Source organism: Pelodiscus sinensis, chromosome 6 (assembly GCF_052426305.1).
Source record: "Pelodiscus sinensis isolate ZL-2025 chromosome 6, ASM5242630v1, whole genome shotgun sequence".
Taxonomy (NCBI): Eukaryota; Metazoa; Chordata; order Testudines; family Trionychidae; genus Pelodiscus; species Pelodiscus sinensis.
Window position 1 is genome coordinate 50,236,716 of NC_143057.1, and position 20,631 is coordinate 50,257,346.

Sequence of the window (20,631 nt, forward strand, 5' to 3'; positions counted from 1 at the left end):
ATTTTTTATTTTGTGGACATCTCTACATTAGGAAGAGAAGAGAGACTGACAGCTCATTTTATATGGCTCAGCAAACTCATAAATGGTAGCAGTTATGGGGCTTTGGCAAATGCACTAAATGCAGACCAGTTACTGAATGGTAGAAAGCTCTGTCATTTCATCATCTGTTATTAAGCCATTCAAGGGTCCCTATAACCACTTTGTTCTGAGAAAGGAAACATTAATTTTTGCCTTCTTGCATCAAAACACTTGAATCCAGTCATTGACTGTCTGATTATAGGAACACATACACATGAACCTCAAGGTGTCTCTGTCACACTGATTTTCATTCCTGGGTGGAATTTTTTAATTTAGATAATTTATTTCTTTAACAGAAATAGTTCTCTTTATATGTCAGACTTCATGGTGTGTAAGCCAGTAAGTGTTGTAATTTGTTAGTTAAGAATCAGTTGTCATTTTCATTTTACACCTAATTTTTTTAGTGGTTTATAGCTTAGTTAAAAAATTAGTCAGAAGCTGAATCTTTTGGTAGGATTAATTGAGGATGAAATAGGGAATGTAATTCCTTAATCATCTTTGCTGCTTTAAGTTTTACTTTCAAATTTTAGATAACTATATGCCTTTGTTTAATTATAATTACACCACATATATACAGGCAGTCCCCGGGTTACGTACAAGATAGGGACTGTAGGTTTGTTCTTAAGTTGAATCTGTATGTAAGTCAGAACTGGCGTCCAGATTCAGCCGCTGCTGAAACTGACCGCCAGTTCTGACTTACATACAGATTCAACTTAAGAACCCCAAGCGTCCCCAAGTCAGCTGCTGCTGAAACTGATCAGCGGCTGATTCCAGGAAGCCCGGGGCAGAGCAACTCTGCCTCGGGCTGCCTGTAGTCAGCACTGGTCAGTTTCAGCAGCGGCTGACTTGGGGACGCCAGGGGCAGAGCAGCTCGGGTGCTGCTCTGCCCCATGCGTCCTGATTCAGCCGCTGCTGAAACTGACCAGCAGCGGCTGAATCAGGACGCCTGGGGCAGAGCAGCTGGGGTGCTGCCGGGTTGGTCCAGTAGTGCCCAGAGTGGCGCTGCGGGACCAACCGGCAGCGCCCCAGCTGCTCTGCCCCAGGGTCCACAACAAAAGCCTGGTCTGCTGGGGGGGGAGGGCGGGGGGCACACTAGCTGCGCCCCCTTGTAGCCAGACAGGAACCCCCTTGTAACATCCATTTTTGCTTGCCTGGAGCATACAGGGCACACAGAGCAGAAGGCCCAGGCTGTGTGACCGTGAATGGCTGTAAACAGAGATACGCCAATTGCTGACCAAGAGGCTGCCAAGGAGTGCCCTTGACTGAAACCCATATTGATACGAACACACATCCATCCGTGGGGGGGAGGAATCTCTCGCCCAGTAAAAAAATGTCTAGTGCTCACAATTTAGTTATCTCTCTTGCAAGTGTAAATTAACTTGAAACTTGCTTGTAAGAACTGGCACCACAAAACGGACCAGTACAATTCGGCATCTTAGATAAGAAAGAGAATACAGGCCCCCAGGGGTATAAAGATAGGTCCAGCAGCGCATTTTCTCTGAGTGTCAATCTACCATCTATCTGCTGGTCGGGTTTGGTGTTTGATCTCCCGAGGTTCCAAGGGGACGCCCACCTCGTATTCATCTTTCCTAGGAATTGAGAGACCGGCCCTGACCTGACACGCTGGAGTCGAGAGGCACAGAAAGGGGTAAAAATTGTACCTGGATGTGGTCCTTTGCTTAAGTATATATATACATAGACTTAGAGCTCTTTAAAGATTAAGCTGTCACTTGGTACCATTATTTCTATTTTCTATCTTTATTTTCTTTGTAACCATTTTTTAAAATCTGTATTTGTTAGCATTTAAGAAATAGAGCAATAGCCATTGTAACCATATGCTTTTATAAGTCTTTTAATAAACCTGTAACTGTTTAAGCTTTAACCTGACTCCTTCAGTTGCTGTAACAGAACCAAGCACAATTTAAAAGAACTTCAGCCGGTCATAAAGGGACAGACATAGGGAGAGCTTGGGCGTTTGGATCTGTGTCACTCCCAGGTGACAAGATCCGTTGGGGCACCTTTCCAGCCTTTCCCAGGCTGCCCGCTGCGAAGGAACTTTGTGTTCTAGCAGTTAAAATCTAAGGTGTAATAAGCTCTTTCTATATAACAGGGCATCTGTTGGCCTGCTGGCCACCCTCTGCGACGGGACCCCGGTCCTAGCAGTAAAGACACGGACGTTAAACCTTTTCTCGGAAGCATACACACACACACTGCCCTGACCGTCGGCTGACACCCCTGTCCCAGCAGACCAGGGACACGGGGAGCAAAGCCGCAGCGGCAGCGGGGTGCCGCGCCTCTGAGGCTTTGCTCTGGCTGCGGCTGCGGCTGCGGCTTTGCTCCCGGTGCCCCTGGTCTGCTGGAGACGGTCCCCAACAGACCAGGGGCATCAGGAGCAGCTTTTCTCGCCCCGGAGGTCGAGGTGGCAGGACCGCTGCCTGCGAGCTCCGGGGCGAGAAAAGCCCCGTTCGTAAGTGCGGATCCGACATAAGTCGGATCCGCGTAAGTCGGGGACTGCCTGTATGTAACAGTCTGCCAGCATTTTCTTGTCATATTCTCTTTTCAGGAGATTATTTCCTTTGAGGGAAATTTACTTTGAGATAAAATGTGTTATATAGGAGAAGATATGTTATTGTAACAATTTATTGCTGACACTGGATGAATAATGTTTAATAATCATGAAATATTTTTGAATACTTCCTGAAATATGTTTGTGACCGTTCTTCCCCCCGATTTCTCAAAATTGCCTTAGGAATATAAATATGCATAACTCAAAGATGCTTTAGATAAAATACCTCATGTAATCTATTAATTTAAATGTTACAGTTTGCTTGACCTATGTATACTATTTTGATGAATGTACTGTTTCATCCTTATATGTAAAGCTACAAGTATCTAGTGTGAGTCTGTTTACAGTTTAAATGTGCCAATGAGCTTAATGACTGGTGATCAGCTTAATGACTTGTAAACAGCCTTGTTTGTCCTGTAAGTACAGAAGGTGGCTGGTGACATGACCATACCACCTGATGCTGGTATCCATTTTGAATCTGGTAAATTTCTGCCAAAGGGGGGATTTAAAACAGAAGATTCCCACCCTAGGGAGAGTCTATTTAAGCAATAGGAAGCTATCATGTCTTTGTCTTCAGCTGGCCTAAGAAAAGGCAAGACACACTCCAAAAGGAGACAAAGAAAGCTGGAGACCCAAGTCAGAATAAAAGACACTTGTCTCTGACTTGAAAATTGTATTTGAAATAAGAACAGCTCTTTTGGGCAAGAATCTTCTTACAGTACCCCTTGTTATTTTTTCTTGCAATTAGTTTCTTAGTGAATTAGAACTGGCTATGCATTTTCTTTTCATTTGAATTTAGTAACTTACTTTGATTTATCTATTTTCGCTTGCAGCTACTTAAATCCTACTGTTTGTACTTAGTAAAAATAATTTTTACTATCAGGACCAGTGTAAATAATTGGTATGGGGGGACAATCATTGTGCATATCTCTATTTCACTGACAGAGAGGGTTTAACTGATGAGCTTTCACTGTGTACAACTTTTACACAGAGAAAGATTTATGTATTTGGGGAAGAGGGTTGGTCCCATTTGGGGGTTGATTGCATGGGTGTTGGGCTATAGAACTGCATCTACCCAGAGCTGAAGTGGTTCGGTATCTGTGTTGCTCTTCAGGGAAGTGATTATCCCAACTCTGTGCTTTTTCTGGGGGAGTCCAGAAGATCTAGCCAGCAGGATAGGGTGAGGAGGAGCCCCAGAAAGCAAGAAAGAAGACATGATCAGTACACTTGGAAACAATCTTAAGGGGAGTCCTGTGACCACACCCCCTCACAATGTTGGATAAATTATTCAGTGAACAGGGCACTGATCCTGAAGTATGATGTACTAAAAGGTGTAAAAATCTTTTCATTAAATATGATTGCAGATTCAAGGTATGTATTAGTGAATTATTCAACTATTAATAAAACCCGTGTGAATAACAGATTTTTGACTATTTTAAGCTATTTGCAGCACTATATTGAAAAAATAAATAAATGGTTTGATAAGAATTATTCAATCGGGTCTATTTATTACATTTGAAAAAAAAGGCTGTAGCATATTTAGAATGATATCGTTAAATTATGTGTTTTTTATCATTATGATGCTTCCATCACTTTGATTATCTCTTTGAGCTATTAATAACTAGTAAATAATAGAGATTAACAACTCCAGTGAAATCAGGAACTGCTTACAAAGCATACTGTTAAATACATGTATAAAGGACTAGGGCCTTAAATAAATACTTATGGAATATATAGATTTATTATTTTGTGTCTTGTGAATTATGTCGATGTTGATGTTCTTTCCTTAAAAATATTTTGATCCTTTTAAATAAAGAAGTTTTAACAACATTTTTATTAAAATAACATTCACTGTCTGACAAACATAGAAAAACAAGGAAATTAAAAGCTGAGGTGGAAATTCTGTCCTTATCTTACCCCTTTACACATAAGCAAAGCAGTACCCTTAGGACATATATGTACCAAAATACCTACATACAGTGGGGTGAGGTAAAGGACAGATTTTCAGCCCACTGTTCTTTGATTTGTTTGGTCAGACATTTCTTTAGTGCTCCAGGATATATTTTTTGCTAGAGAGCCATTGTGGAAGAAGTATGACAAGTTCTGCTCTTTTACACCTACCTCAAATAACAGAAGTAACTCAAGATTTATGCTGGTCTAGGAACAGAATTCTGCCCATTATTCTCTCCATAGTTATGGATAAATCACATATTTAACTTATAAGAGCATATGGTTATCCTATATAAAAGAATGTTTATGGAAAGTGGTGGTGGTGGGGAGGCGGGGAATCAGACCAGGGCTTTGCAAACTATGAAGTTTAAAAATAAGGTGGACAGTGTATTTTTGTTTTTACAGTTTTTGGAATATTTTTATCTCTCAAAAGTAGTTCCACCTGGAAACACTGAATGGATTATGCTCAACTGAGTGAAGTGTGGTGAATTTGACTAGTTTTGTGTTTGGAAGATGGATCAAATATGCTAAGATTTTTCTTAAAATCTTCTGTCAGTGCTAGTGGTGATGGAGATGCTAATGTAAACCAGATGCAACTGCCACTTTGTTGTCTAAGGCCTTGTCTATACTAAAGTTTTGTTGACAAAAGTCCGCTTTCATTGACAAAACAGTGGAGGTATATATACCCTGAATTGCTCCTCCTGCCTATGTTACTCCTTTGCTATACCAACATAAAAAACCAACACCTTGACAAGTGACACAGATTTTTGCAACCTAGATAGAGTGATGCATCATCAGTGTAGACTCCTCACTTGGTTATATTTCCCTAATTGGTCTCCCGCCAGGTGGTGTTCTACAATGCCCATCATGACTAACCTGGTCAGCAGTTTGACCTCTGATATATAGAGGATACACAGGTATGCCTCCCTCTTTCTGTCTCTTCCCCCCTACATGCACGCACGCATGCATATATACACACACTCTCTCCCATTTAAAGGCCTGGGACGTTTGGAAATTCCTCTTGTTTGCTTGGCATGCAGCTTCACACAGCATCTTCCCAGCTGACCATGCTTACTTTCTGCAGCAGATGCATTCTTGTGTAGTTTGAGCTGCAGAGTCAATGGGGAGAGGAGGCTGTGCAGTCATAGTTTCATATCAGTTGTAGGAATGTTGATACCTATCGCCTGATTGCTAATGACATGCAGGAGAAGGGGCACAAAAGGGATATGCAGCAATGCCATGATACAATCCAGAAGATGAGTTCAACCATCACTCTGAAATAGTCCCAAATACATGCTGTAGGAAACTTTGCCATGTCACTCAGCAAGTATTTCTGCAGGGATCAGAATGGCATACAGGCAAGTGGCATATGGAACTAGTCTGAAGATGTTCCCTTGCATGCTGAGTTACCCATAGGAGTGAGATACTGTATTGGATTCTATTACCCTAAGCACTGGAAAAAGGTACCAATATTCAGAATAATTTCCCTATTTGGTTATGAATTCCTTTTGCAAACAACCCGTTGTCCCCTCCCTCTTGCCCCTTTCCTCATAAACTCACCATAATTAGGGCTCATGATGATTGTGTATTAGCCAAGGGACAGTAAGATTGAGGCGTGTGTAATTTTTGTGATTGACAGTTGTGAGCACATTCACTATTTCTGTTCATTGTTTCTTTGCCTTCTACAGATGTGCCCTTAAGAATGCACTCCTTGGCTGTGTCTAGACTGGCCAGTTTTTCCGGAAAATCAGCTGCTTTTTCAGAAAAACTTGCCACCTGTCTACATTGGCCGCTTGAATTTCCACAAAAGCACTGACGATCTCATGTAAGATTGTCAGTGTTCTTGTGAAAATACTATGCTGTTCCTGTTCGGGCAAAAGTCCTTTTGTGCAAAACTTTTGCACAAAAGGGCCAGTGTAGACAGCTCAGATTTGTTTTCCGCAAAAAAGCCCCGATCATGAAAATGGCGATCGGGGCTTTTTTGCGGAAAAGCGCATCTAGATTGGCACAGACGCTTTTCCGCAAAAAGTGCTTTTGCAGAAAAGCGTCCATGCCAATCTAGACTCTCTGCTCTGAAAATGCTTTTAACGGAAAACTTTTCCGTTAAAAGCATTTGCGAAAAATTATGCCAGTCTAGACACAGCCCATCAGTATGGAGTGCCTCCAGCAGGTAAGGCAGCAAACCAGGAGGAGTAAGGAGGTTCAGTTTTGTAAGATGCTGCAGTCAACCAATGCAGCACAGCGTGAAAAAAGAGCATGGAGGGAGACAATGAAATGAAATTAATGGAAGACTGAGCCTGGATAACTAGGAAAGGACTAGTTACAAGTGGATGTTAAAGCTCCTCACGGACCAGACCGAGATATCAAAGTATTTCATTAGCTTTCTTTTGCAGCAACCCACGTCCAACTTCCACTCTAGCCACTACAAAACTAAAGTCCATGCTTTCCCCAAAATCCTGCAGGGCATCCATTGCATGTTCCCAGTCCTCACAGTACTCCATGCATTCCATGGCTGGGGACTGGTTTTCCAAAGAAAGTTGCATTTACACCCAGCTGTGAGAACTCTAAGTGACACTAAAAGATATTCTTTGTCATGTCCCCTGTTTTTACCAAAAGTTGGTATTTGATCCTATTATTAAACTTAAGTCTTTGAAATAAATAAAATCTAATTTGTGAGATACATATATAGCTCAGTCCTAACATGGAGATATATTATCTAAAATTAGGACAATTTTCTCCTTGCAATTAACACTCAAGCAAGCACTGCAGGGTAATTCATGGAAGCAACTAAATATTGCCTGGTCAAATGCATCACATACAGATAAATTACTGTCAAAATGCTCCTTCAAAGTCTCCCTGATTCAAATTAGTGACGTGAAAGGTTAACTGGTTAATTGGTGGGGGCTGGAGCAACTCCCCCGTTTCTGTTGGCGGCAGGCCTGGGCACCCTACAGGTTGTTTTGGCCGGGCTGGAGTAGTCCCTGCCTGAGGCAGAGGGGCTGCTTCAGCTCAGTGGCAAGGGGGGGGGGGGGGGGGGCTGATGTACCCCCCTTTAAATCGGTTGAAGAATTAAATGGGATTTTACATCCCTAATTCAAATAGCCTCTGCTGTGCCCCTCTAATTGCCCTTATATCCGGCTGTTTAAAATCGTCAGCCAGTCAATCAATGTCAGTGGCCCATCCTTGGGGGAACTTTTCGGTCTTTGATTTGCAAATATTATGGAGAGTACAGCAGGCCACAAAGGCCATTGGAATATTGTTTTCATTGAGGTCCAACTGGCCAAAAAGGCAGTGTCAGAGACCCTTTAATTGGCCAAAGGCACATTCAATCATCATTCAGCACCTTTTGAGCCTGTTGTTGGAAGTGTTCCTTGCTATTGTCCTTGGATGGATAATGAAGGGGGCTGCAGCCTTCCTCTGGGCTATGGTGGCATGGAAGAAGACTCATGTAGCAGTCATGTGGCTGCTGCCTCCCCCCATCCTTCCTCAGCACTCAACACTTTGTGGATGATGCACTCAGTCAAAACAAGGAGCATGCTGTGGATGTGCTATGCTGATGTTATAAAAACGTTTTAAGATCACTGACAAAGTTTGTCTTAAATCAGTAGTGTAGATATTGCCTAACATTGTGCAGAACAAGCAGAATTGCTGTGGGTCTGCTTAGCAAGTTTACACAAGGAATGACCACATTTTGCAGTTATGGACATGCAGGGGAGTTTTCGAGGCAGAGCAATAATAGTTGGGTAGTTTCAGTTGCTCCACAGATATGAAAAAAACATCCATCTACTTTTATTGAGCAGGACCTCCAGAAAGTACTAGGTCTTCCCTCTACACTTCATACATGACCAGTCTACTCAATTTGTGTGCCGATTCCCTGGGTGAGGGGTTTGGGCCCAAACCGTGTCTGTTTAACACATGTGAATAATCCCATTGAAGTCAGTTACATCAGTGGCGGTCTGTATGAGGACAGGGCCAAGGATCCACTCCTATGGAGGCAGATTCAGGAGTGTAGCCTTTGCATATTCCATGTTAATTGAAAAGCAGCACAGAATCCATGGGGTGCAATAAATAGGCCATTCCCATGCCTTGTCATAGAATGAGTTTGTGCCACTTTCTAATTTTTTAAAACAACACCCCCAGATCTAACAGGTACCACTGAAATCCTGGTGACCCCACTATGGGATCTAGTCACATTTGTTTGGCAAAAGCTTCGTTAAGAAGACCTAAGCCCTGACTCTGCAATGTGAATAACTACTCAGGGAATTAGGTCCCCCCCCATGGGAGTAAATGTCTGCAGGACCAGGCCCTACATGTGGGGACCGATGTCACCTGCCAACCCGTAACAACATCCAATGACACAGCCCAACAGCCGGGCAAGAAGCAGCGCCCCGCTGTCCCTTTAACTCCGAGCCCCGCAGGGCGGGGTCAGCGTGATGGGCAGCGCGAGCGACCAATGAGACGGGCTGAGAGCGGTTGGGTCCTGGCCGCGGGCGCTGAGCAGGCGGGGGGGCCGAGCGGGCGGCGGTGATGGCTGACGAGATCCGCAAGGCGCAGGCCGCCCGGCCCGGCGGGGACACCATCTTCGGGAAGATCATCCGCAAGGAGATCCCGGCCAAGATCATCTTCGAGGACGAGCAGGTGGGGGGCGGCGCGAGGCTCCCGGGCTGCTCTGGGCGGCGGCTGCAGCCCCCGGGGCGCGGTGGGGCCGCGTGGCGGTGCAGGGGGGCGCCGGGCTCCCTGGCTGCGGGAGCCGCTTGCGGCTGGGGGCGGCTGTGCAGGGCGGGGCAACGCCCCACTGCTGCGTGGGGGGCGGGGAACTGTCACCCCGGAGCCCGCCGTTCGGAAGGGCAAAGTCTCCTCCTGCCTCCCCCGCTGGGGCAGGGGCTTCGTGTCCCCCCCCCCCCCCCCCAGCTCCTTATCGTATTGGCGGACAGGAAAAGGGGAAACCTGCTTTTGGTCCCAGCCCTCCACGTTCCAGGGCTTCCATGTTGGTGCTGCAAAGCCCCGGATCACGAGTTGCTCGTTTGTGGCCACCCAGCCCCCTCACCAGATCATAAATAGATACGCGAAGTCGAGGGCCGTCTGACACCAAATCAATCTTAATGGGTCCTGCCTGGTACAAACGGCGCTCCAAATACTTGCCCCTGTTCCTTGCATCTTGTGCGATCCAGCCATATTGCTCCCACTCCCACAGAGATGACCTGAACTCTGCTGCCTAAATAGGGAACACTCTTAAAAATCAAGACCTAAGGGTGGCTGTCTGCAGCAGTATTGCATGACCTCTGTTCTGGTATCTGGATCATGCTATATCTTGGCCACAAACCCAGAATTTGTATCTTTAAAATGGGCAGCCATCCTGCTGTGATAAAGCTACCATAATTTGGCTTATACCTGTTGGATCTGGTTCAGTTTTGATGGCATGTCTCCTGATCTTGACTCATAAAGTTAAGAAAAGTTTCATATTTATTAGTGTAACATAACCCAATTCCCTTATCTAGCAATTTGAATCTGACTATGTCCATCCAGGGTTGACACTAAACACTGACATCACTGCAAGCTATGGCTCCTCTTTGCTTGTGAAAATCAGGCCCTGTATAAATGCAATGCAGAAGATGGATTCTTATTGAAAAATGTACCATTAGTATGACCTGTAAATATATAGCTATTGACAACTGAAGAGCCAATATCTTAAGAGGTGAGGATAGTATCACAATTTTTTAGGGAAAATTTTACTCTAGCTCACTGAATAATTTTGAAATGCTCTCCAAAGCAATTTCTTTGCTGCTGCTTTGCAATGAGAATGTGCATACCTTATAGATGTATTTCTCTTTGTCCATGTGAAAGTTTTAGTAGACTTTGCCTCTAATCTTGGTATGCTGTGGAAAACATATTGCCACAGTTAGTATAATAAAATGAGCCTGCTCTTCAATTTACTGAGTTGATAATAAATAAGCCCGTCTGAGAAATAGGGAGAAATCCAGTTTCCAATCTTAATACACTTTGGGAAGCTTAAATAATTATGTGATCATCATCTCTCACAAGATAAAAAGAGGAAACTTGTTCTAAATCTTCAGGAATTAAAACTGCTCTTGCAGGATTGAAGGATGTTTCTATGTAACCAGCTAATTCAGTGGCTCTCATCTTTTCTAGAGTACTGAGTCCCCTTCAAGAGTCTGACTTGTCTTGCTTTTAAGTATTCACCTCACTTAAAAACTACTTGCTTACAAATCAGACTCAAAACTGGTCTTCGTAGGTCTCTGTATATAGGCATTTTGTGTTAATTTTAAAGGTTTTCTTCTTACTGCTAACTGCATTTTAAGGTATAAATGACTCTCTAATATCAAGTAACCAGTGCTAATTTTGGAAAGTTATTGAACTTACGATCTCAACTTCAGTATGTGCTGGTATGGGGGTGAGTGGTAATGTGATATTCTGATTTATCCATTGGGGTTGTTTTTCTTTAAAGTGTTGATGCTTCAGCTCTTAATTTTTTTAAATTTTTTTAGTGCCTTGCATTCCATGATATTTCACCCCAAGCTCCAACACATTTCCTAGTGGTTCCTAAGAAGCCAATTGCCCAATTATCTGAAGCAGAAGATTCAGATGAATCTGTAAGTATTGTGAAAGTCATTGCATATTAATTCTGTCTATTGAATATATTATTGTAACCTATGAAAATGATTTGGTTTTTTTAGGGCAGAGATTGAGTTTCATTTTCTGCCTTTATAGCTTGATCAAAGCACAGACTGACAAGATGCAGTGGCGTACTTAATTCATTGGTTGCTTTGAGTAGGAATGTTAGATGACTAGTCAATTACATGCTATGTAACCGCATCAAATTTTAGCATAAGAACACAGGAACGGCCATACTGGGTCAGACCAAAGGTCCATCTAGTCTAGTATCCTGTGTGACGACAGTGGCCAATACCAGATGCCCCGGGGTTGGGGATCACAACAGGTAATCCTCACGTGATTCCACCCATGTCACTCACCTTCAGAGAAACAGAGTCTAGGGCAGTGGTCCCCAACCTTTAGAGGCTCGCGGGCGCCCGCGGGGCAGGGCCACTCACGCGCCAGGGGACGGGGCCATGTGTCCTGGGGCACGCCAGGGGCGGGGATCCCCTTGCATCCGGCGCCGGCATGTGCCCTGGGGCCGGGGCCACCCGAGCGCCGCGCACCAGGCGCCAGTGCGTGTTGCGCGCCTGGGTCCGGCGCCTCCAGTGCGCCGCACGCCGGGTGCGAGGCGGGGCCGGCCCAGGTTGTCGGTGGGCGCACACAAATGCCACGGCAGGAACCATGGCGCCCGCAGGCACCGCGTTGGGGACCACTGGTCTAGGGATACCATTCCTACACATCCTGGCTAATAGCCCTTGATGGACCTAGCCTCCATGAATCTAACTAGCTCTTTTTTTGAACTCTGTTAAAGTCCTAGTCTCCTACTCAAGGAGTTCCACAGATTGGCTGCTCTGAGTGAAGAAAACTTTCCTTTTGTTTGTTTTAAACCTGCTGCCTATTAATTTCAATTGGTGACCCCTAGTTCTTATATTGTAGGCATAAGTAAATAACTTTCCTTATTCACTTTTTCCACACCTGTCATGATTTTATCGGTCTCTATCATATCCCTCCTTAGTCTCCTCTTTTCTAAGCTGTAAAGTCCAAGTCTTTTTAATCTTTCTTCATATGGGACCCATTCCAAACCCCTCATCATTTTTATTGCCCTCTTCTGAACCTTTTCCAATGCCAATATATCTTTTTTGAGATACGGCAACCACATCTGTACGCAGTATTCAAGATGTGGGTGTACCATGGTTTTATATTCTCTATCCCTTTTTTAACGACTCCTAACATTCTACAGTAAAACTCCAGTGGTATGGCACTCCTGATGGTCCGGCACCATCTAGTACCCGGATGTGCTCCGGGCAGCCGGACAATTAGAGTTGCTCTGCCCCCAGCTTCCCCGAGTCAGCTTCTGGTCAGTTTCAGCCTGGGGCAGAACAGCTGAGGTGCTGCTGGGTTGGTCCCGTAGCTCTGCCCCTCTGTTCAAAAAGAGGCAGGGGGCGGGGAAGAAGTGACTAGTTTAGTCACTAATCAACTATCCAATAAGCATTTATTTATTGGATAGTCAACTAGTCGCTTACATCTCTAGTTGCAGTACAAAATGATTTAAGTCAGTGAGAAAATGTACCTTTTAAAAATGCATGTTTTTAATGCAGAAGTATTGGTTTTTGTTTTGAAATGTATTCTATTCTCCATCCTAGTGTAGAACAGATGATGCTTCTTCTAGTGTGGGGGAAAAAATAGTTTGTGGCATCTTGTATTTGGGTGAAGTGACAGTGTTGCCAAGAGGTACCTGAATTCATGAGAACTAGAAAGGCTCTTCTTTCTTGAAAATCAGGCCTCAGTGCTTTGTGATTGGTTATCTAGTATACAATGAAGAAAAGCCAACTTCTTAATTGAAGTAAGGAATGAAAAGGGCCTAATCTTGACCTGTGTGACTGTGACATCTGTTGGCTAGTACTTGCCTGTAAAAGTCCTTCCCTTTTTTAAACAAACAAAAATACCTTTATAGATTAAGGTTTTGATCTTGTATGCCATTCCATCTTTTACAATAGTTTTTAAAATTTATTTGGAGATTTTTTTTTTTAACAGTTACACCATATAACTGATAAACTGACAGGTCTTCAAATTGCTCACAATTGTTTCTGTGGTTGATTTTTTTTTTTTTTTCTCTCTCTCCTTTCTCCCATTCCTGTTTGATCCTTCCAGCTTCTTGGGCATTTAGTGATTGTTGGCAAGAAGTGTGCTGCTGATTTGGGCCTGACCAAGGGATTTCGAATGGTTCTGAATGAAGGCCCAGATGGTGGACAGTCTGTCTATCACGTACATCTACACGTTCTTGGTGGACGTCAGTTGGGCTGGCCTCCAGGTTAAGTTGCAGCAAGAATCACCAGTCTGTGTGGAAATGATCGCTGCACAGATTTAATACATTGCCCAAGAATCCAAATATACTGTTAACAAGTTCAGTCACGCTTTCTGTATAGGGCAATAAAAGTTTTCAACAGTGCTCACATAATAAAGTTATAACAGGTAGCACCATCTCTCTGGTGTGTTTTTTCACTATTTTGCTATATAACTATTTCCATTGGAATGTGTGGTAATGCTTAAACTACATTCACTAACTTGCTTCTCTGAATGTGGCATACTGTGTGGTGGTGGTGGGGGAGGGGGAGTATTAATGCAGATTTGTTCAGCACATCCAGTCTAATATCTCACCAAGACCAAACCTCTTCATGGTTTTCTGAGCATTCTAGAAACAATACACACAGACAGGGTCGATTGCACTTAAATCAATGTCTAAATGATGTATATGAGATTAAAATAGACGTGTGTAATGCTTCAGTAAGATTATAGGTATATTACATCCATTTACTCAGCTTAAACAGTTGAGTGTGTGTGTGTGTGTGGTGGTTTTCTTCATTAATGGGTTCCTGCAACTTTTCTGGAGAAAAATAACAAAATAGAAAGGGAAGAAAAAATAGAGAAATAAAGCAATAACTGTTGGGGCATAGTACAATAAAATGTAGGAAAGGGAGGGTAAGTCTATTTTTGGGGCAGTGAGAGCTCTACCCAAAATGTCCAGAGCTATGGCAATGTTTCTGAAAAAGGGGGGGGGACCTTTTGTCAGTTGAGCCCTGGTTCAAATAATTGCCCAGGAAATTGATCAGGATGATAACATTACTAGGTGCTTTTAAAATAGTATGCTTGTATCTTTCAATTGTATTCTATTGACTACAACTGGTATATCATTAAGTATTGTATAACAACTTCAAAACGAAGTGAAAATCTTTTGTTTCATTTGGGGTGTGTCTAGACTACATGGTTCCATTGACGGAGCCATGTAAATTAGTGTATTCAGCATAGTCAAAGAAGTGGGGATTTAAATAATCCCGCTTCATTACAATAAAAATGGCCGCTGTGCCGACGATTGGCTGATCAGCACAGCGTGGCAGTCTAGAGGCGGCATGGTCGACAAGAGAAGCCTTGTCTATGTTTATTGTAATGAAGCGGGGATTATTTAAAGCCCCGCTTCTTTGACTATGCCAAATACACTAATTTACATGGTTCTGTTGACGGAGCCATGTAGTCTAGCCATTCCCTTGGATTTGTGGATGCTGGTATTTATACCAGTCTGATATGAAATCAAATCAAGTGTATGCCTGCAGTAGAGCTTATGTTGTCATAACTTACATGGCTCTGAGGTTTGAGTATACCGTTCCCCTGAAAGACATAAGTTATGCCATCATTAGTGCTGGTTTGGACAGCACTGCATTGAACAGAGAGCTTCTTCCATTGACATGGATACTATCGCTAACTGGTGGTTGGAGTAGTTAAGCCGATGGGAGTACAGGCAGTCCCCGGGTTACGTACAAGATAGGGACTGTAGGTTTGTTCTTAAGTTGAATCTGTATGTAAGTCGGAACTGGCATCCAGATTCAGCCGCTGCTGAAACTGACCAGCGGCTGACTACAGGAAGCCGGAGGCAGAGTTGCTCTGCCCCGGGCTTCCTGAAATCAGCCCCTGATCAGTTTCAATAGGCTGAATCTGGATGCCAGTTCTGACTTGTATACAGATTCAACTTAAGAACAGACCAGAGAGCCTGGGAGTCTTATGGCAGGAGGGCTAACAGTTTGACTGGGGTTGGGGGCAGCAGAGCTGGAACCCCTAAGCAATGCTGGGGCCAGGTTGGAGAACCCTGGCAGCCTCTTGCAGTGAGGGGCAGGGAATCCATGGCTGCCCGCGGCAGCACAGAGCCAGAGAAGCTTGGTGGCTCGTGGCAGCGTGGAGTCGGGGGCTGGAGAAGCCTGGCTACCTGCGACAGCATGGGGTTGACTCAGCAGCATGGGGGCTGGGAAAACCTGGCTGCTTGTGACAGTGTGGGGCCAAAGAACTGCAACAGTGCAGGGTGTGGTGGGGGGCGGGGAGGGGTAAAGAACTCCAGTTGCCCATGGTGGGCCAGGGCCAGGGCTGCAGGGGCCAGTGGCAGCATAGCAGACAGTTCATTTGGGGAGCAGTTAGAGGGGGCAGAGGCAGGGGGCTGGCTGGCTCAGGACCAGTTGCAAGGATACCTCCCTGGTCTGGCAAACTTTCTGGTTTGGGACTGGTCAGATCCCTTTTCCCTCTTTGCTCCAAATTGTAGGTGGTTTCTCCTTATTCCTGGCCTTGATTCAAGTTCTTGACTTTGTATCCTTCCTGCTACCCTTTCCATCATATTTCAGCTGTTGGTGTTGTGGATAAGTAAACAAACGAAGAAAGGGTTTAGTATTGCTGGATCAATGAGTTGCAAGTATTTTATGAGTTGAGAAGAAGCTACTGTAAGTGTAGGAGAGGAAGTGCAGTCATAGATGATGTGAACGTTATCTGGATATTCCTGGACACTTCTCTTTACATGGGGCACCACAAAACTGGCTTTTGTAGCAACCTAAGAGAAAGCATTTTCACTAATTGCCAAGGCTGAACTTGAGCGCTCTTCTCAAGGTAGGAGACTTTATATTTCTTTGCTAACTTTTGGCTTTAGTTTTCTTACACAGTCTTATTTTGTTTATCTTTTTATTTTCTTGTGTCCTGGTAGTTAATTATGTGAATTTCTCTTGAGTGCTGTGTTAAGCTTTTATCTGATTATAATTGTTAGCTGTGGCTTTAAATAAGAGTTTTCATTCAGTCTGTTTTCTTCTTTGCTTATCTATGGAAAAACAATTTGTTTTCATGAAAGGGAGGGAGGCTGTGATAAACGTGGCAGAAGTGTAGCCCTGTTTTTGGTTTCCAATTATGAGTTTCTGCTTTATTGCTAAGGTGTGTAATACTGTTTTGTGTTACTTTTCTTCAGGTCCAGTTGTGAATTAAGATATGTTTTGGGAAAATTCAGCACAGGAGTAACACAAAGCTCTAATAGCCATGTGGGGTAGCAGTGGACATACTTGTTTAAATCTAAGCTAATTCTTTCAATGATACCTAGAAAGCAATTTTCAAAGTTCGCAACAAATTCTCTTCCAACCTTAATCAGCATGAAAGTGTCATTACAATCTGGGTCCTATTATTTGGATTTCAAACAATACCCGTAATTATCTAAGTGCTTTGTATATACACAGGAAGACATGATCACAACTCTAGAGTGTTTAGTCTGGAAAAAACGAGTCCAGTGGCATTTTAAAGACTAACACATTTATTAGGATATCAGAGCAAACTTGCTTCCTTAGATGCAGTGAATTGTAGCTCACAAAAGCTTATGTTCTAGCACCCTAATAAATTTGTTAGCCTTTAAAATGTCACTGAAATGTCACTGAAGCAACCACCTATGAACGGTAGGGGGGAAGAGTTATAGTTAAAATGTGAAAGATTTATATCTAGTGGGGGCTACATTGTCACTGGGTATTTGTTTACTGAAATAATCTTAAATGACCCATTCTTAGGTTGGCCAACTTCTAATAGCCTTCAAGGAAGAAGTGGGAGGATAGACATAGTCTTGCTCATGAGAGTGTTTCAGATGTGATGGGGAGCATGCAAGAATATGTAGCAGGTTGGGTGGACAGTGAAGACAGGCCGGGGGGGGGGGGGAGGGGGGTGACTAGACTACAGGGTTTTTTTTAAAAAAAATTTTTAAGCAGCCTTTTTTTGAAAAAATGTCACCTGCATCTAGACTGCAGCATTCTTTCGAAAGTAAATCGAAAGAATGCAGCAGTTTTTTTTGATCGCGGTAAACTTCATTTTACAAGGAATAACGCCTTTTCCAAAAGTACTCTTTTTAAAAAAGGCACGATTGAATGCAAACTGCTTTTTCAAAACAGTGTCTAGACTTTCAAAGAAGCTGCTCGCTGTTTCGAAAAACTGCTTGTAGTCTAGATGCTCTTTCGAAAGAGGCTTGTAGTCTAGATGTACCCGGGGGGTGGGGTGAGGGAATGAGAGGCAATAGGATAAGAAACACAATAGATGCAGGGGGAGAAACAGAATGAGGACAGAAATCTTGTGATGGAAAAGAAGGAACAAGTTGTAGGATTGAAAGGGGTGGATAACAGACTAAATGACACACCAGAGTGTTGATATCAGCAGCTGGAGGGTGGAAGATGTGTGGTGGGAAGACCAAAGAGAAGTTTCCAGTAACTAAGCTGTGAAGTGGTAAAGACTTGGACTTTTAGTAATATGGGTGAAAAGCAAGGGGAAGAGGAGGAAAAACCCAGAAACAGAAGTCTCACAAAGACAGACAAACCAAAACTTCTGAATGCATTAGTTCCTAAAATCCTGTAAAACTGAACATAGACAAAATGGTTAATTATTTTAACTGTCTTGTACATTTAAAAAGCTTCTCCTATATATTAATGATTAGTGCTCGAGGTGACGAGTGTTTTGCATTTAATTATTCTTTTTATCTCTACCGTTTTTGCCTTTCCTCCAGTTTCTGATAAAGGATTCACTGGATGGCATTTCATTCAGTAAATCCTACCACATAAATTACATTCTATAATTTACTAAAACCTCTTAATTATCTTTTTTTGTTGAGGGACTTAATCAGCTTCTTTTCTTCTCTCATCTTGGTATTTGGGATCACTTAGCAACTCACCAGCATTTCCCAGAATTGCTTTGCTTATTTAAGCAAGGTAAATAAAATAATTGATCAAGTCCAACCTTTTCTCTCATTGCATTGGTTTTCATTTAAATGTTTACTTTTATTTAGGGAAACAAAAGATAAAGTAAAGACTAAAGGACTTTATTAGTCCCTGTTATTTAGTGTCTAATAGAAAAACACTAATCATGTAAAGGACTAATCGACTATCCGATAAGCAAATGCTTATCAGATAGGCCAGTCGACTAGTTGATTTCCCCCTCCCCCCTGTTGCTGCCTCTATCAGCAAAGGTGGGGGGAAGGGGTACTTCAAAGCAGCAGCTCCGCATATCTGATCCCAGGCTCTGTGTGGTGCTGCCCCTTTGAAAAGCCACGGTGGCATTTCAAAGTGGCAGTGCTGTGTGGAGCCCGGGGTCAGCGGGGGACTCCCCGCTGACCCCGGGCTCCCTGCGGCATTTCTGCGGAACTGGGAGTCAGCTGGGGCATCCCCAGCTGATCCTGGGATCTGTGCGGCGCTACCGCTTTGAAATGCTGAGCAGAGCCCAGGATCAGCTGGGGATTCCTCAGCTGATCCTGGGCTTCAGCGTAGCATTTCAAAGCACGCAGAGCCTGGGGTCAGCTGGGGAGTCCCCAGCTGACCTCAGGTTCCGCAGAAATGCTGTGTGGAGCCCGGGATCAGTCCCCAGCTGAGCCTGGGCTCCATGCAGCATTTCCATGGAATCAGAGATCAGCTGGGGAGTCCCCAGCACAGTATTCCAAAGCATACAGAGCCCAGGGTCAGCTGGGGAGTCACCAGCTCACCCAGGTTCCACAGAAATGCCACATGGAGCCCGGGGTCAGCTAGGGAGTCCACAGCGGATCCTGGGTTCTGTGAAATGTCTCAGGGAGCCTGGGGTCAGCTGGGACTCTGGGCTCCACATGATATTTCAAAGCAGCGCAGCATGGAGCCCAGGATCAGCAGGGGACTCTTGAGTCCCCCACTGACCCCAGGCTCCATGAGGGCGCTTCCGCTTTGAAATGCACAAGAGACCCCGCTAGGGACTCTTGTACATTTCAAAGCTGGCAAGCTGCATGGAGCTTGGGGCCAGCGGGAAGTCCCGCTGACTCTGGGCTCCATGCTGGTGTTTCAGCTTTGAAATGCACAACCGGGGCTCTTGTACATTTCAAAGGAGGAATGCAGAAGTGCCTTATCTAGTAGTTGATGGAAATTCCATCGACTACTCAACTAGTAAATTAATTAACATCCTTACTAGACGCTGCTATCATCATGCTGATTTTGCCACACTACAAATCTTGTTGAGACTTTAGCTGTTCAGAACTGCATTGATTTAGTAGGGTGAAATTAAATATCCTAGACCAAGTTGGCCTTCTTTGGAGTATAACTGCACAGGCAAAAGGAAGCCCTAGAACATTTTCTTCCAGGTGAGTTTGGTACAGTTTCCTCCACGGGGAATGGGAAGATTTTTACAATAGGCAATCAGCAAGAGATTTCATGCCTCAGAACTCACAGCTCTTCTGGGATTGTACAGAGGTGTTCTTTCCATGAAAGTTGTTAGTTGTATATTAACACATTAATATGTTAAATGATCATCAACCAGTAGGAAAATCACCAACAAATACACCCCTCTGCTTTCATAATGCAAATATTTACCATCATTATGTAGCAAAGTTAAATGTTTTTTGTTCTGTCTTACACACTCTTCTCTGTTCACAGTATAGTTGTAGCTGTGTTGGTCCCAAGATATTAGAAAGACAAGGTGCATATGCTATTATCTTTTATTGGGCCCATCTTGTTTTAACACTTTCATTGTTGAAATTACCATTCATTTCTGAGCAACTTTTCCCAATGTATTTTTGCAGGTTTGCCACATGAGGGCAGAGCAAGACAATAGTTAATGTGTATAAGTCTGTGACATCCTGGTCTCCAGTCTGTTGGCTTCTCATGCTTTCATTGGAATGTCAACTTTAACAGTGAAAGAAAAAAAGAATAAAATAAAGTAGCATTGTTGCTTCTTTTAAACAGTTTCCTCCCTAGAGCAGAAATGCTCATTTGCTTACTACAGAATGTCCATGTCTTGCATTGTTAGTGTGGCCTGGAGTCCCTGTTCATAGTGGTGTTAACTTTTTAACTAGCCTTCCATAATCTTCAGAGTTAGCCTTTGATGGTCAGAGAAACCTTGTGTTGTCCTTGGGGACCATGTATTATCTTGAGGAAGCTGGAATGGCACACTAATCTAGTTATATTAATATAACTTGCTATATGGTGGAGGCTCTCTTGATCAACTATTGGCACAATGCTGTTAATGGTATGTTTTATTCCAAGTCTTAAAAGTGACATGCATGAAAGCTTTTTTCCATAGCTGACAAATTGTCATCACAGGCATATGAAACATACAAAGACACATAGCACTTTGTGATTTCC

General features: G+C 43.6%; 1 protein-coding gene across 1 annotated transcript; it reads left to right on the forward strand.

Moving 5' to 3' along the window:
• Positions 1 to 9,073: 9,073 nt before the first annotated feature.
• On the forward strand, positions 9,074 to 13,684 carry HINT1 (histidine triad nucleotide binding protein 1). The gene is made up of 3 exons (XM_006131873.5): positions 9,074 to 9,232; positions 11,101 to 11,205; positions 13,361 to 13,684. The coding sequence occupies exons 1-3, from the start codon at positions 9,122 to 9,124 to the stop codon at positions 13,523 to 13,525; spliced, it is 381 nt and encodes a 126-aa protein (XP_006131935.1). The 5' UTR covers positions 9,074 to 9,121; the 3' UTR covers positions 13,526 to 13,684.
• Positions 13,685 to 20,631: the final 6,947 nt, after the last annotated feature.